Genomic DNA, 12,983 nt, shown 5'->3' with positions numbered 1-12,983 from the left:
GAAGTTGAGTTTTTGATATCCTGAATTGAAATTAGAATTGTAAATTAAGAACAGCTTGGATGTTGTCTTAGTTACCTAGTGCTGCTATAACAGAAATACCACAAGTGGGTGGCTTTCACAGACAGATATTTATTTTCTCACACTTTAGGAGGCTACAAGTCCAAATTCAGGGCACCGACTCTAGGGGAAGGCTTTCTCTCTCTGTCAGCTCTTCAGGAAGGTCCAGGTCCTTGTCTCTTTTGGGCTTTTGCTCCTGGGTGAGATCACCATGTGGCTTGGCATCTCCTTTCCCCCATCTCTACTACTTTGGCTTGCTTGTTTAATTTCTTTTATATCTCAAAAGAGATTGACTTAAGACACACTGTACACTAATCTCTCATTAATGTAACAAAGTCGGCCCATTCCCAAATGGGTTTATAACCACAGGCCTCAAGGTTAGGATTTATAGCAGACATTTTAGGAGGACAGAATTCCATCCAAAACAAGTATTCTAAGCCTGGATCATGAGGATGATGACCCAGCTGTAGAAATGTACCAAACTCACCAAATGAGACACTGGAATTGGGTGAATTTTATGGTTGTAAGTTTTATCTCAGCAAAGCTATGAAAAATAATGGTTTGGGTAATGAAGTTCTCCTAAGGATATTGTACCCGCGTACGTGTTCTCAAGGCCACACCTTAGCTTTTTGTTGATGTGCTTTATGGATTCTGTGAAACTCCAAATTTCCAAAAGCTCGTGCTGTTTGGAGTTGCTGGGACACTACCATCCTTAATATGTTGTTTTAGTTCACACAGTGGATACAACCCGCACAACCTGGATGTTGGAGCAAATGGTTAAAATTAAGCAACCTGTTCTCTTCGTTGGTGAATCTGGTACCTCTAAGACAGCCACCACCCAGAACTTCCTGAAAAATCTGAATGAAGAGACAAATGTAAGTCATTGTTTGTATTAGTTAGCTATTGCTATGTAACAAATTACCCCAGACCTACCGACTTAACACAACAAATACTACCTGTGGTTTCTGTGGGTCCAGGATCTGGGAATGGCTCAGCTAGGTGGCTCTAGCTCGGGGTCTCTCATGAGGCTGCAGTCATCTGAAAGCTTGACTTGACGGTAACTTCCGTTCGAATATTCCTTTTTCATACTGAGTATGCCTTAATGTATTTCATCTCATCTGATACACTTACTTTAGGAAGTAGGCTTGGTGGATGTTATTAAAATCATTTACCAGAAGAGGAAAATGAGGCTCTGAAAGGTTAAATAACTTTTCCAGATATTTGCTTATCCTAAATATTTCATAGAAGTGGCATCATTCAATATTTCTCCAAGTACTTCATTATTTTTAAAACTGCTAAAGCAAGAATGTCTCATCTTGGCAGGGTGTATGCCCTACCTCTGTCTGCCCCCCATCTGACCCACCATCCACCCATCCATCCATTCATTTATCTATCTATCCATCCCCCATCCATATATTTATTCTTCCATCCATCCACCCATCCATCCACCCATCCATTTGTTTGTCCATCCATCCAGTCGTTCGTCCTTCCATCCGTCTGTCCATCCGTCCATCTGTTCATCCATCTGTCCATACATCCTTCCTGTTGGCAGGTGAGGTCATCTAGCTAGAACTGGCAGAGCCAAGATCCCTCCCCACTGTCTACATTCTGCTGAGCAATGCTAGTTTGAAGACCACATGTAGCAACTCATTTTTGGTTCATACACTGTGCCAAAAGGAAGAAGTTTATGCTTTAGCAATTAAAAAATAATGACATGCTTGGAGAAATTCTGAATAATTCCACTTTCATGAAATATCTAGAATAAGCAAATCCATTAAGACAAGGAGATTAGTGGTTACCAGGGGCTGGGAGGAGAGGGGAATGGGGAGTTAAGCTCTATACAAAGCACAGCAACTATTCCACAGGCAAAGTCAAGGACAGCCTGTTAAAACTCACAATTACAGTGTGCTTAGCTGCAGACGCAGAGTGATGCAACACCAATGGTGCATTACGGGGAACTACATGATCATGGTTGGCAACATCAGCCGTCAGGGAGAAAAGCCAGCAACAGCCACGGCGGAAGGTGGATAATTTGTGCCATATACTTTTGACACTAATATAGTGTTGCTTTCAGCCCCTATTTTTGAGGACAACTTAAGAGGTTTATATTTTCTCCCACCTTCCACATCCATTGTAGAAAACCGAGACTTTTCACTTTCCAGGAGGGAATTTCCCCCTGTTGCAGGACTTTCAGAGATAAAACTAGAAGAGTCCCAGGCAAACTGGGACAGTTGGTCACCCTGCTCATCTCCACAATGCTTTTTAAAAATTTTTCCTTTAGCCTGTGTTATGGATTGAATTGGGTCCCCCAGAAATGTGTGTCAGCTTGGCTGGGCCATGATTTCCAGTACGGGTGATTATCTTCCATATGTTACAAATCCTAACCTCTATGATGTTAATGAGGCAAAATTAGAGGCAGTTATGTTAATGAGGCAGGACTCAATCTACAAGATTAGGTATCTCGAGTCAGTCTCTTATGAGATACAGAAAAGAGAAGTGAGCAGAGAGCTGAGGAGCCTCATTACCACCAAGCAAGAAGATCCAGGAGCAGAGTACATCCTTTGAATCTGGGGTCCCTGTGCAGAGAAGCTCCTACACCAGGAGAAGGTTGATGACAAGGACCTTCCCCCAGAGCTGACAGAAAGAGAGCCTTCCCCCATAGCTGGCACCTTGAATTTGGACTTCTAGCCTCCTAAACTGTGAGAGAGTAAATTTCTGTTTGTTAAAGCCATCCACGTGTGGTATTTCTGTTTTAGCAGCTCTAGTCTTTTTTTTAGATATATAAGACAGCCTGTTTCTGAAACCTGTACTGAAAAACAAACAAATGAACAATGAAGTATGGACTCACATTCAGTTATAAAAAAGTTAGCTCAGATGCCAGTGAGTTAGGAAAATAGATGATAGCTTTCATTCCAACATTTACTGCTGATACCATGAAGAAAAGACCAACTTTCCAAATGATCTCATTTCAGATTGTGTTGATAGTTAACTTCTCGTCCCGCACCACATCCCTGGATATCCAAAGAAACTTAGAAGCAAGTGTGGAAAAACGGACCAAAGACACTTACGGCCCACCCATGGGCAAACGGCTCTTGGTGTTCATGGATGACATGAATATGCCAAAGGTAGTGTGAGGAAGTGACAGGGATGGGCAAGACAGTGTGCTCCTGTATGTGTGTGCGTGTGTTGACGTGAGCTAGTGTGAGCACACCTGCCTTTATTCTGCACAGTGTCTGCGAAGTGCAGAGTGTGGGAGAGAGAGTTCCTGGGGTACTCTGCTTAGGCAGAGGGACTTCTCTCTTACTGATTGTGTTCCTTGGTTTCTTAAGGGGGAAAACAGGTATCAGGCAGCCTTTGAACTATATTCAGCATGTGTTTGAACAAGTGGCTTCCAAATGAGCTATGCTTTAGTTCATAATGCTGTTCTCAGCTGCATATATACGGGAAGCATAAGGGCAAACACTGCCTAAGAATGTCTCGGGACCCACCAAGGAATGGAGAACTTCAGCATGCATGATGAGTGGTTTTTGGGCCAGATCCTGAGAGGTGCAAAGTTTTCGTAGTATACTGGAATTTGAATTTATATCATTTCTGCAGAAACTTTTTTTTTTCCTCCTGGAAGTCTGTCCTCCAGGTGGGCTGTGTGGAATCCACCTGGATTGCACACACCCACCTGTCAGTCCTCCATCTGTATATTTATCATCTATCCATTTATCTGTTCATCCCCCAAGCCATCCATATACCTGTTTATCCATTTGTTTATCCATTTGTCTGTCACCCATCCATCCAGCCACCTGTTTATTCATTCATATGTATCTATCTATCTATCTATCTATCTATCTATCTATATCTATCTATCTATCTATATCTATCTATCTATCTATCTATCTATCTATCTATCTATCTATCTATCTATCTATCTATCTATCTATCTATCTATCTATCTATCTATCTATCTATCTATCTATCTATCTATCTATCTATCTATCTATCTATCTATCTATCTATCTATCTATCTATCTATCTATCTATCTATCCATATATATATCTACCCATCTCTATATTTATCCATCCATCCATCTGTTCATCCATCCATCCGTCTGTCTATCCATCTTTTCAACTATCTGTTTACACATCTGTCCACCCATTCATATATTTATTCATCCAGCCACCCACCCATTTATATGTTTGTTTGTCCGTCCATCCATCTTAATTCACCCATTCATCCAATCAACATACATTTACTGTGATTTTCCAGTGAGACTACTACTGTGCAGTAATGAGCAAAGCACATAGTTCCTGATCTCATGAAGCTTACAGTCTAAGTGGAGACAGACTTAAAAAAAAAAAAAAATTTATCCTTTTTTAAGTGAAAGTTTACAAATCAAGTCAGTCTCTCATACAAAAATTTATATACGCCTTGCTATACACTCCTACCTGCTCTTTCTCTAATGAGACAGTACACTCCTTCCCTCCACTCTCTATTGTCGTGTCCATTCGGCCAGCTTCTGACCCCCTCTGCCCTCTCATCTCATCTCCAGACAGGAGATGCCTACATAGTCTCATGTGTCTACTTGATCCAAGAAGCTCACTCCTCACCAGTATCATTTTCTATCCCATTGTCCAGTCCAATCCCTGTCTGAACAGTTGGCTTTGGGAATGGTTCCTGTCTTGGGCTAACAGAAGGCCTGGGGACCATGACCACCAGGCTCCTTCTAGTCTCAGTCAGACCATTAAGTCTGGTCTTTTTAGGAGAATTTGAGGTCTGTACCCCACTGTTGGAGAAGACAGATTTTAAAAGGCAATCACAAATGCATATGTAATTGCAAACTCTGAAAAGCCCTTTGACTCTCAGAACAGACTGTCCAGAGAGGTGATCTTTAGTTTTCATTTACATGGTCATCAGAGGTGTCTCAGAGTTCTGCTTTATGATACTACTGCTCTCTCTCTTTTCTTTAAAAAACTCGAGGTGGATGAGTACGGCACACAGCAGCCGATTGCCTTGCTGAAACTGCTCCTGGAAAAAGGCTACTTATACGACCGTGGGAAGGAGCTGAACTGTAAAAGCATCCGAGACCTTGGCTTTATCGCAGCCATGGGAAAGGCCGGAGGAGGCCGCAATGAAGTCGACCCAAGATTTATCTCACTATTCAACGTCTTCAACATACCATTTCCTTCAGAGGAGTCTTTGCATTTAATTTATTCCTCCATCCTGAAAGGCCATACCTCGGTAAAAAAAACATATTAGATGTCTAAAACTGGAAGGCCTTGTGTTGGGTAGAAACATATACAGGGCCAACTGGTCTATTAGACACAGCAGGCACAGTGCTTAGGCCCACAGTACTTTTAGGGGCCCACAAAGACGTCCTAATTACTTTTAAAATTAGAAGAAAATTTATACGAGCACGGTTATAAAATATAATTAAAAAAATTTTTTTTGGCAGAAAAAGGGGCCCACTAAGGCAAAAGTGCCTTGGCCCATGGGAGTCATGGTATGGCCTTGAGTTACACGTGCCACACTGAGTTACAGCCGTGAGTGAACTAGGGGGCTTGGGTTCTGGACTCAGTCCCCATTCTGCTCCTGGGCAAGGCACCTGAACTCGCCTTGTTTTCTCATCTGGAGCAGGGAGATAAGGATGTGGCCACCTCACTGGGTCTTGGGGGGTGAAAAGAGGGATGCATGTGAAGTGTGCGGCACAGAGCCTAGCACACAGCAGGAACACCCTAGGTATTAGTTATTGCTGCGGTTATTATGATTTACTTGGCCCCCCAGATGAAACCCATTCCTTCAGTAATTACCTTCTAATTCTGACATTTCATTTCTGAGGTGGGGTTTGCACTCCCTGAGGGACCGAATTGCTGGGCTGAGGGCTGTGGGAACCATGGTCTCGGGGAACATCTAGCTCAATTGGCATAACACAGTTTATAGAGAAAACGTTCTACATTCTGCTTTGGTGAGTTGTGTCTGGGGTCTTAAAAACCTGAGAGCAGCCATCCAAGGTGCTCCACTGGTCTCACCGCTTCGGGAGCAAAGAAGAACGAAGAAAACTAAAGACACAAGGGAAAGATTAGTCCAAAGGACTAATGGACCACAACTACCACAGTCTCAACCAGACTAAATCTAGCACAACTAGATGGTGCCCGGCTACCACCACTGACTGCTCTGACTGGGATCACAATAGAGGGCCCCAGACAGAGCTGGAGAAAAATGTAGAACAAAACTCTAACTCACACACACACACAAGAAGACCAGACTTACTGGCCTGAGACTGAAGACATCCCGAGAGTATGGCCCCCAGACAGCTTTTTAGCTCAGTAATGATGTCACTCCCAAGGTTCGCCCTTTAGCTAAAAATTAGACAGGCACATAGAACGAGACCAGAGGGGCACACCAGCCCAGGGGCAAGGATGAGAAGGCAGGAGGGGACAGGAAAGCTGGTAATGGGGAACCCAAGGTTGAGAAGGGAGAGTGTTGATGTATCATGGGGTTGTTAACCAGTGTCATAAAACAATATGTGTACTAACTGTTCAGCGAGAAGTTTGTCCTGTAAGCCTTCATCTAAAGTACAAATAAAATGAAATAAAGTAGGGTTTGCAGAGTCAACGGCCTGGGGGCTGGGAGGGTAATGTAAAGGTGTGGAGTGGCCAGGTGTGATGATTAGGGACCACGGGGACCTGGGGTGTTCCTGCCCTGTCTCAAGGCATCCACCTGTGAAACTGTAAGGTCTGCACTAGTCAAATAAACTCAATCTGAGGGCTGGTTTAGACTTGAGAGTTGATGTGAAAACAGGGGAATTCACGAAGACCAGATGATGGGCTTCTCTGGTCTTTTTATTTTTTGTTTCTTTTTTTTTCTTATTGTGGTAAAATACACATAACATAAAATTTACCAGTTGAACCATTTTAAGCCGTGACATTTAGTACATGCACAGTGTTTGCAACCATCGCCACTGTCTAGCTGCAGAGGTTTCTCATCCCCTCAAAAGGAAACCCTGTGCCCATTAATGGTCACTCCCCATTCACCCTCCCAGCAGCCCCTGGCAGCCACGACTCTGCTTTCTGCTCTGTGGATGTACCTGTTCTGAATATTTCGTATAAATGGAAGCATACAACATTTATCCTTTTGTGTCTGACTGCTCACGCTCAGCATGATGTTTTCAAGGTTCATCCGTGTCATTCCATGAGAGTGATCAGTACTTCATTCACTTTTATGGCCAAACGACATTCCACTGTATGGATGGACCACTTTTTGTCTCTCCGTTCATCGGTTCATAGACACTTGGGGGTCTTTTCATTTCTTAGACGTTTCACGAGAGCATCGTGGCGGTGAGTGACAAGCTGACATTCTGCACATTAGCACTCTACAAACACATCGTGCAGGACCTGCCCCCCACCCCTTCCAAGTTCCACTACATCTTTAACCTCCGAGACCTCTCGCGGGTTTTCAACGGTCTCATCCTCACCAACCCGGAGCGGTGAGTTTGTTTTGTCTAGCTAAAATATGTCCCACAGGTGTTAGAGCTTCCCTTGTTCTTTTAGGACAGAGGACTTATCAGTGAATTTGATGAATCAATGTATCAATTGATTACCCAGTGCCTTTTTGTTTATGTTAAATGAAAAAAAATTTATTAAAAGCTTTATTGGAGACCTGATGCTTTGTAAGCCCTCGAGTTGAAGACAGTCGGGATTAAGAGAAAGAGTTGTGTTGCTGTACAGACAGGTGTGTTAAACCCCTCCAGTGGGACCACCTTGCCCATCTCTCATCCTTAGTTCCTCAGTTGGCATTTACCTGTGTGAAACCGTTCACCCTTGCTACTGAATTGTTGCCAGTTGGTTACATGATGCATGTCTTCAGGAGAAGTAAGAGCAGAGGACAGGAAGGACTCCAGTGTGGGTACAGGTTTTTTCTCATTACAACTGGACTCATGTTTTAGCATTCATGTATACTGTACACAGATTTGCAGGTGTAGTTCACTTATGGGGATTCATACGATGAATCAACAAGACACTGAAAATGAGTGAAGTGCCCACGTTCACTGTCAGGTGCCCCTGGAAGGGTCTGAAGGGCAGTTAAGGAGAGGGCAGCTCCGGGTGTTCAGGGTGCAGTGAGGGTCTTCTCCTGACACCAGTTCCCAGGTAAGGTGCAGCAGGGGCCAGATGGAGCTGGCTGTCAGAAAGCGGAGCTGCCACTGAGCCCCAGACTGATTTTTGATCCTTATATCCCAGCAGGTAGGGCCAGGGGCAAGTACTCGCTGTCATTTGTTGTGATCCATGGCGTTCTCACTGGCTGATTTTTGGAAGTAGATTGCCAGAGTCTTCCCTATGATAGGAAGTGATGGACAATGACTTTATGTCCTCACATTCGATTTATTAGCTTCCATCGAGCTCTCTGGTTAGGTGTCGACACGGCTGTCCTTTGACGCACCTTGTGTATCTGTCAGAAACGGTTCATTCAGCCCTGCGTGTCCCTATGTGACTTAGTAGCTGATTCTGCCCCTTTAACCGCGTAGGTTCCAGCTGGTGCCCCAGATGGTGAGGGTCTGGAGGAACGAGTGTCTGAGAGTCTTCCACGACCGATTAATCAACGAAACCGACAAGCAGCTGGTGAGTACGTCCACGTGCAGCAGCCACGGCAGCCCTAAGCTCCCAGTTCTTCTCCAAGTGCAGTCGGCACGTGTAAAACATGACCCCGGTGTACTTTCCATAAGACACCACTGCAGAGAAACAGGTGCGGTAGAAGCCAACAGCTTAAGGGGGTGGATGACTCAGAACGTTGTAGCAATTGGGAGAAATGTGTGCGAACTCTTTCTGATAGGGTATATGTTCTTTATTGACGAGTTTTAGCACATACACTGTTGTGTGAGTTTGGGTCTTTAAGTGGTCTTACGTTTTAAGGTCCAAGGCCACATAGGAAACTTGGTTGAGGAACATTTTAATGATGACCTGGAGGTGGTGATGAGGGACCCCATCCTGTATGGAGACTTCCGGATGGCTCTGCATGAAGAGGAAGCTCGTGTTTATGAAGACATCCAGGACTACGAGGCGGCGAAGGCTCTGTTCCAGGTGCAGATGGGCTCCCTTCTCGCTGGGCACACTCCCTCTGGGGGGCATGGGGCAAGTGGGTAGACCCAAGTGAGACAACCAGGCCTCTGTCTCAGGCTCTGAGATGGGAGCTTCTGTCTGATCCAGTGGTGTCCACATCTAGTGATGCACTGAATGACCTGAGGGATTCATTAGCTACACAGACCTCCAGGCCCACCTCCCGAGGTAGCTCACCGAGCCTGCAGAGGGTCTCCGAATGGTGATGTGCAGCCGGGTTTAGGAAGCACTAGTTCTCGGCGTAATTATAATTCATGAATTGAGCCTGGTCGTTGCTTCAGCTCGCTGCTGGCAAACCAAAGGACAGCGGATCCAACTCTGGGTCGTGAGAGTCATTCATCAAGTCAATCCCAATAGTCTAATTATTTCAACTACTGTAGAATTTTATAAAAGTCTCTTCTCCATGCTTAATCTCTCCTGGACAAAAGGGGAGAGTCTGCCTCTTACAATGCAGTGATTTTTTTTTTTCTTTCCAGGAAATTCTTGAAGAGTATAATGAAGGTAACACCAAGATGAATTTGGTTCTGTTTGACGATGCTCTAGAGCACCTGACTCGTGTGCACCGTATTATTCGGATGGACCGTGGCCATGCCCTGCTGGTCGGGGTCGGGGGCTCGGGGAAGCAGTCTCTTGCAAGACTAGCCGCTTTCACAGCAGGCTACGAGGTGAGTCCATCTCCCCTCCCAGAAAGGTGTTTATTATGCCACTTCCTGCAGTTGATAGTTCATGCAAATATTGGAACAATCCATGTTATTCGTTGCTGTCAAGTTGGCTCCAGCTCATGGCAACCCCACGCACAGCAGAATGAAACGTTGTCCACTCCCGCACCATCTTCATGACCAAGGACGTGCTTGAATCCATTGTTGCAGCTACTGTGTATTTTCAGTGCCTTCCAACCGAGGGGCCTCATCGCCCAGCATGACATCAGACAGTACTCTGTTATAACCCATAGGGTTTTCACTGGATGCTTTTTGGAAGTAGATCAGCAGGCCTTTCTTCCTAGTTTGTCTTTGTCTGACAGCTTCACTGAAACCTGTCCACCATGGGTGAGCCTGCTGGTATTTGAAATACCGGGGGCATAGCTTCCAGCATCACAGCAACCCGCCAGCCACCACAGGACAGACTGACAGATGGGTGGTGGAGCACTGTATAGCAAATCATAATACCGTGTTTTCATAGAGTATAGAGTTGGCTGTTTTTTGTTGTTGTAATTAACAGTCTAGCTGAATAGCCAAAGCATCTAACTATTGTATTATTTTTACAATAGAGAATATTCAAGTCAAGGTAAAAAGTCAAATACAAGTATGCTCACATGGAGGAGGGCTTGGGCCAACCTCAGGTACCCCAGCATGTGGTATCGGCAATTTGCTGTACACACGATTCTGGACAGTTCTTAGAATGTTCTTGACAGCTCCTGCGGTTCCCAGGCCATTCACTTGCAGGGCCCTCAGAAGTGGAGGAATGCACCATGCATTCAGACTTTTTTTTTAAATCCCTTTTATTTTGGTGGAATACTATTTTTTTATTGTACTTTAGATGAAAGTTTACAGAATAAAGTAGTTTCTCATTAAACAGTTAGTACACATCTTGTTTTATGACATTGGTTAACAACCCCACGACATGTCAACACTCTCCCTTCTCAACCTTGGGTTCCCCGTTACCAGCTTTCCTGTTCCCTACAGCCTTCTAGTCCTTGCCCTGGGCTGGTGTGCTCCTTTAGTCTCGTTTTGTTTTATAGGCCTGTCTAACTTTTTTTCTAATCTTTGGCTGAAGGGTGAATCTCAGGAGTGACTTCATTACTGAGCTAAAACAGTGTCCAGAGGCCGTACGCTCAGGATTTCTCCAGTCTCTATCAGGCCAGCAAGTCAGACTTGGTTTTGAAGAGCAGTCATCTTCATAATTCACTCCCTTCTCCCCCAGGTCCCTCTGTAATTCTTTGTACTGATTTCATTCATATTGTTGTTGTTAATTACCATTGGGTTGGCTCCGACTCCTAACGACCTTATGTAACGGAGCAAAACATTGCCTGGTCCTGCACCATCTTCATGATCCTTGGTATATTTGAGTCCATTTGTGGGTATTGTGTCAATCCATGTCATTGGGGGTTTCCCTTATTTCTGCTGACCTGTTCTAGTGGGTGATCTTTCCTGATGACATGTCCAAAGGAAGCAAGCCAAATTCTCACCATCCATGCTTCTAAGGAGCATTCTGGTTGTATTTCTTCTAAGACCGATTTGTTTGTTCTTCTGGCAGTCCACATTATATTCAGCGTTCTTCGCCAGCATCATATTTCCAGTGCTTCAATTCTTCTGTCTTCCTTTTTCATTGTCCGTCTTTCACATGCGTATGAGCCAATTGAAAAGACCACAGCTTGGGTGTACTTTACTCATGAAGATTACATCTGTGCTCTTTAGAACTTTAAAGAGGTCTTTTGCAGCAGATTTGCCCGTTCAATATTAGTGTCTTCTTTTATCCCCGATGCATCTGTTTTTGCTAACCGCTGGACTTGGGGGCCTGTTATACTTGGGGCTCTGGTGGCATCTGGTAATGTGTGTGCATTATCTTGCAATGCAGAGCAAAGTCTTCATTCGACCCCAGCTATTTGCACACACTCGCTTCTCCCTCCCACCTGTTTCAGGCTCCATTGACGAGTCAGTCCATGAGCTCTGCCTTATGGAGCAGTCCCCTCCTTCTGCAGTGCACTTACCTCAGCATTGCCCAGGTGCACAGGGCACCACAGCAGGCAGGGGCGAGGAGCTTGGTGTCTGGTAGCTGTCTCTTGATTACAGTGCTGCCCTGTGTTGTCAGGTCTTCGAGATCCTTCTGAGCCGAGGCTACTCTGAGAACACTTTCCGCGAAGATCTGAAGAATCTGTATCTGAAGCTCGGGATTGAGAATAAGAAGATGATCTTCTTGTTCACAGACGCCCACGTGGCAGAGGAGGGCTTCCTGGAGCTCATCAATAACATGCTGACTTCAGGTATGGGAAGGCTGGAGACGCACTGGCTTTTGCTGACTTACAAACGAGACCCCCGTGGCATCCCCTCTTGAGAGCCAAAGGGATTTACCCATGGCAAATAAATAAACCTCATGGTTTCTGTCACTTGCAACTGAAGGCTGATAAAGAGAGAGAAGGTGGGGGTGCGAGACCCCAACCCTGCTGCGATAAACAGGGGAAGGTGGGAGTGTGGAACCCCAGCCCCGCTGTGATAAACAGGGGGAAGGTAGGGGTGTGGGACCCCAGCCCTGCAGCCTCATCTTCCCCTGTGCTTCCACCACGTCACGCTCCTGTTGTCCCCCCTGGTGCCTGGAGAGATGATAACGCCAAGGCTGGTTTTAACAATCACGTGCCTGTTGTCCAGGAATCGTGCCAGCACTTTTTGCAGAAGATGAGAAGGAGTCCATCCTAGGTCAGATTGGCCAAGAAGCTTTGAAGCAAGGGATGGGGCCGGCCAAGGAGTCCGTGTGGCAGTACTTTGTGAACAAGAGCGCCAACAACTTGCACATCGTCCTGGGCATGTCGCCAGTTGGGGACACCCTGAGGACCCGGTGCAGAAACTTCCCAGGTACCCTGGAGCTGACCTGCAAATCCGCTCTCCCCGTCAGCTGGACGTGTGCTTTAGGGAACAATGGATTACCTGCAGCACCACCAACAAAGTTGGGTGGACATCCGGGCCCCACGCCTCTGCTCTTCCACTCGGGAAACTTCTGTTAGCACAGAAAGTGCTGATCTTGCCTTTAGAAAAGGGGTTCTCACCCAGGGGTGATGTTGCTCCCCCCAGGGGACATTGGCAATGCCTGAAACCATATTTGGTTGTCACAGTTGG

General features: G+C 45.5%; 1 protein-coding gene across 4 annotated transcripts in view; it reads left to right on the top strand.

The window, feature by feature from the left end:
- DNAH10 (dynein axonemal heavy chain 10) overlaps window positions 1-12,983 on the top strand; it is a 141,147-nt gene that overhangs the window by 90,053 nt on the left and 38,111 nt on the right. For all 4 annotated transcript variants that reach the window (XM_049865944.1, XM_049865945.1, XM_049865947.1 and 1 more), the window contains 9 exons: window positions 787-932; window positions 3,030-3,182; window positions 5,027-5,287; window positions 7,360-7,532; window positions 8,568-8,661; window positions 8,953-9,120; window positions 9,633-9,821; window positions 11,965-12,136; window positions 12,519-12,722. In XM_049865944.1, the coding sequence (XP_049721901.1) occupies window positions 787-932; window positions 3,030-3,182; window positions 5,027-5,287; window positions 7,360-7,532; window positions 8,568-8,661; window positions 8,953-9,120; window positions 9,633-9,821; window positions 11,965-12,136; window positions 12,519-12,722 (1,560 nt within the window). The remainder of the gene's footprint in view (window positions 1-786; window positions 933-3,029; window positions 3,183-5,026; window positions 5,288-7,359; window positions 7,533-8,567; window positions 8,662-8,952; window positions 9,121-9,632; window positions 9,822-11,964; window positions 12,137-12,518; window positions 12,723-12,983) is intronic.

The sequence above is a fragment of the Elephas maximus genome, chromosome 22, assembly GCF_024166365.1.
Source record: "Elephas maximus indicus isolate mEleMax1 chromosome 22, mEleMax1 primary haplotype, whole genome shotgun sequence".
NCBI lineage: Eukaryota > Metazoa > Chordata > Mammalia > Proboscidea > Elephantidae > Elephas > Elephas maximus.
The sequence above is the reverse complement of the archived record's forward strand: the minus strand, read 5'-3'. Positions and strand labels throughout refer to the sequence as shown.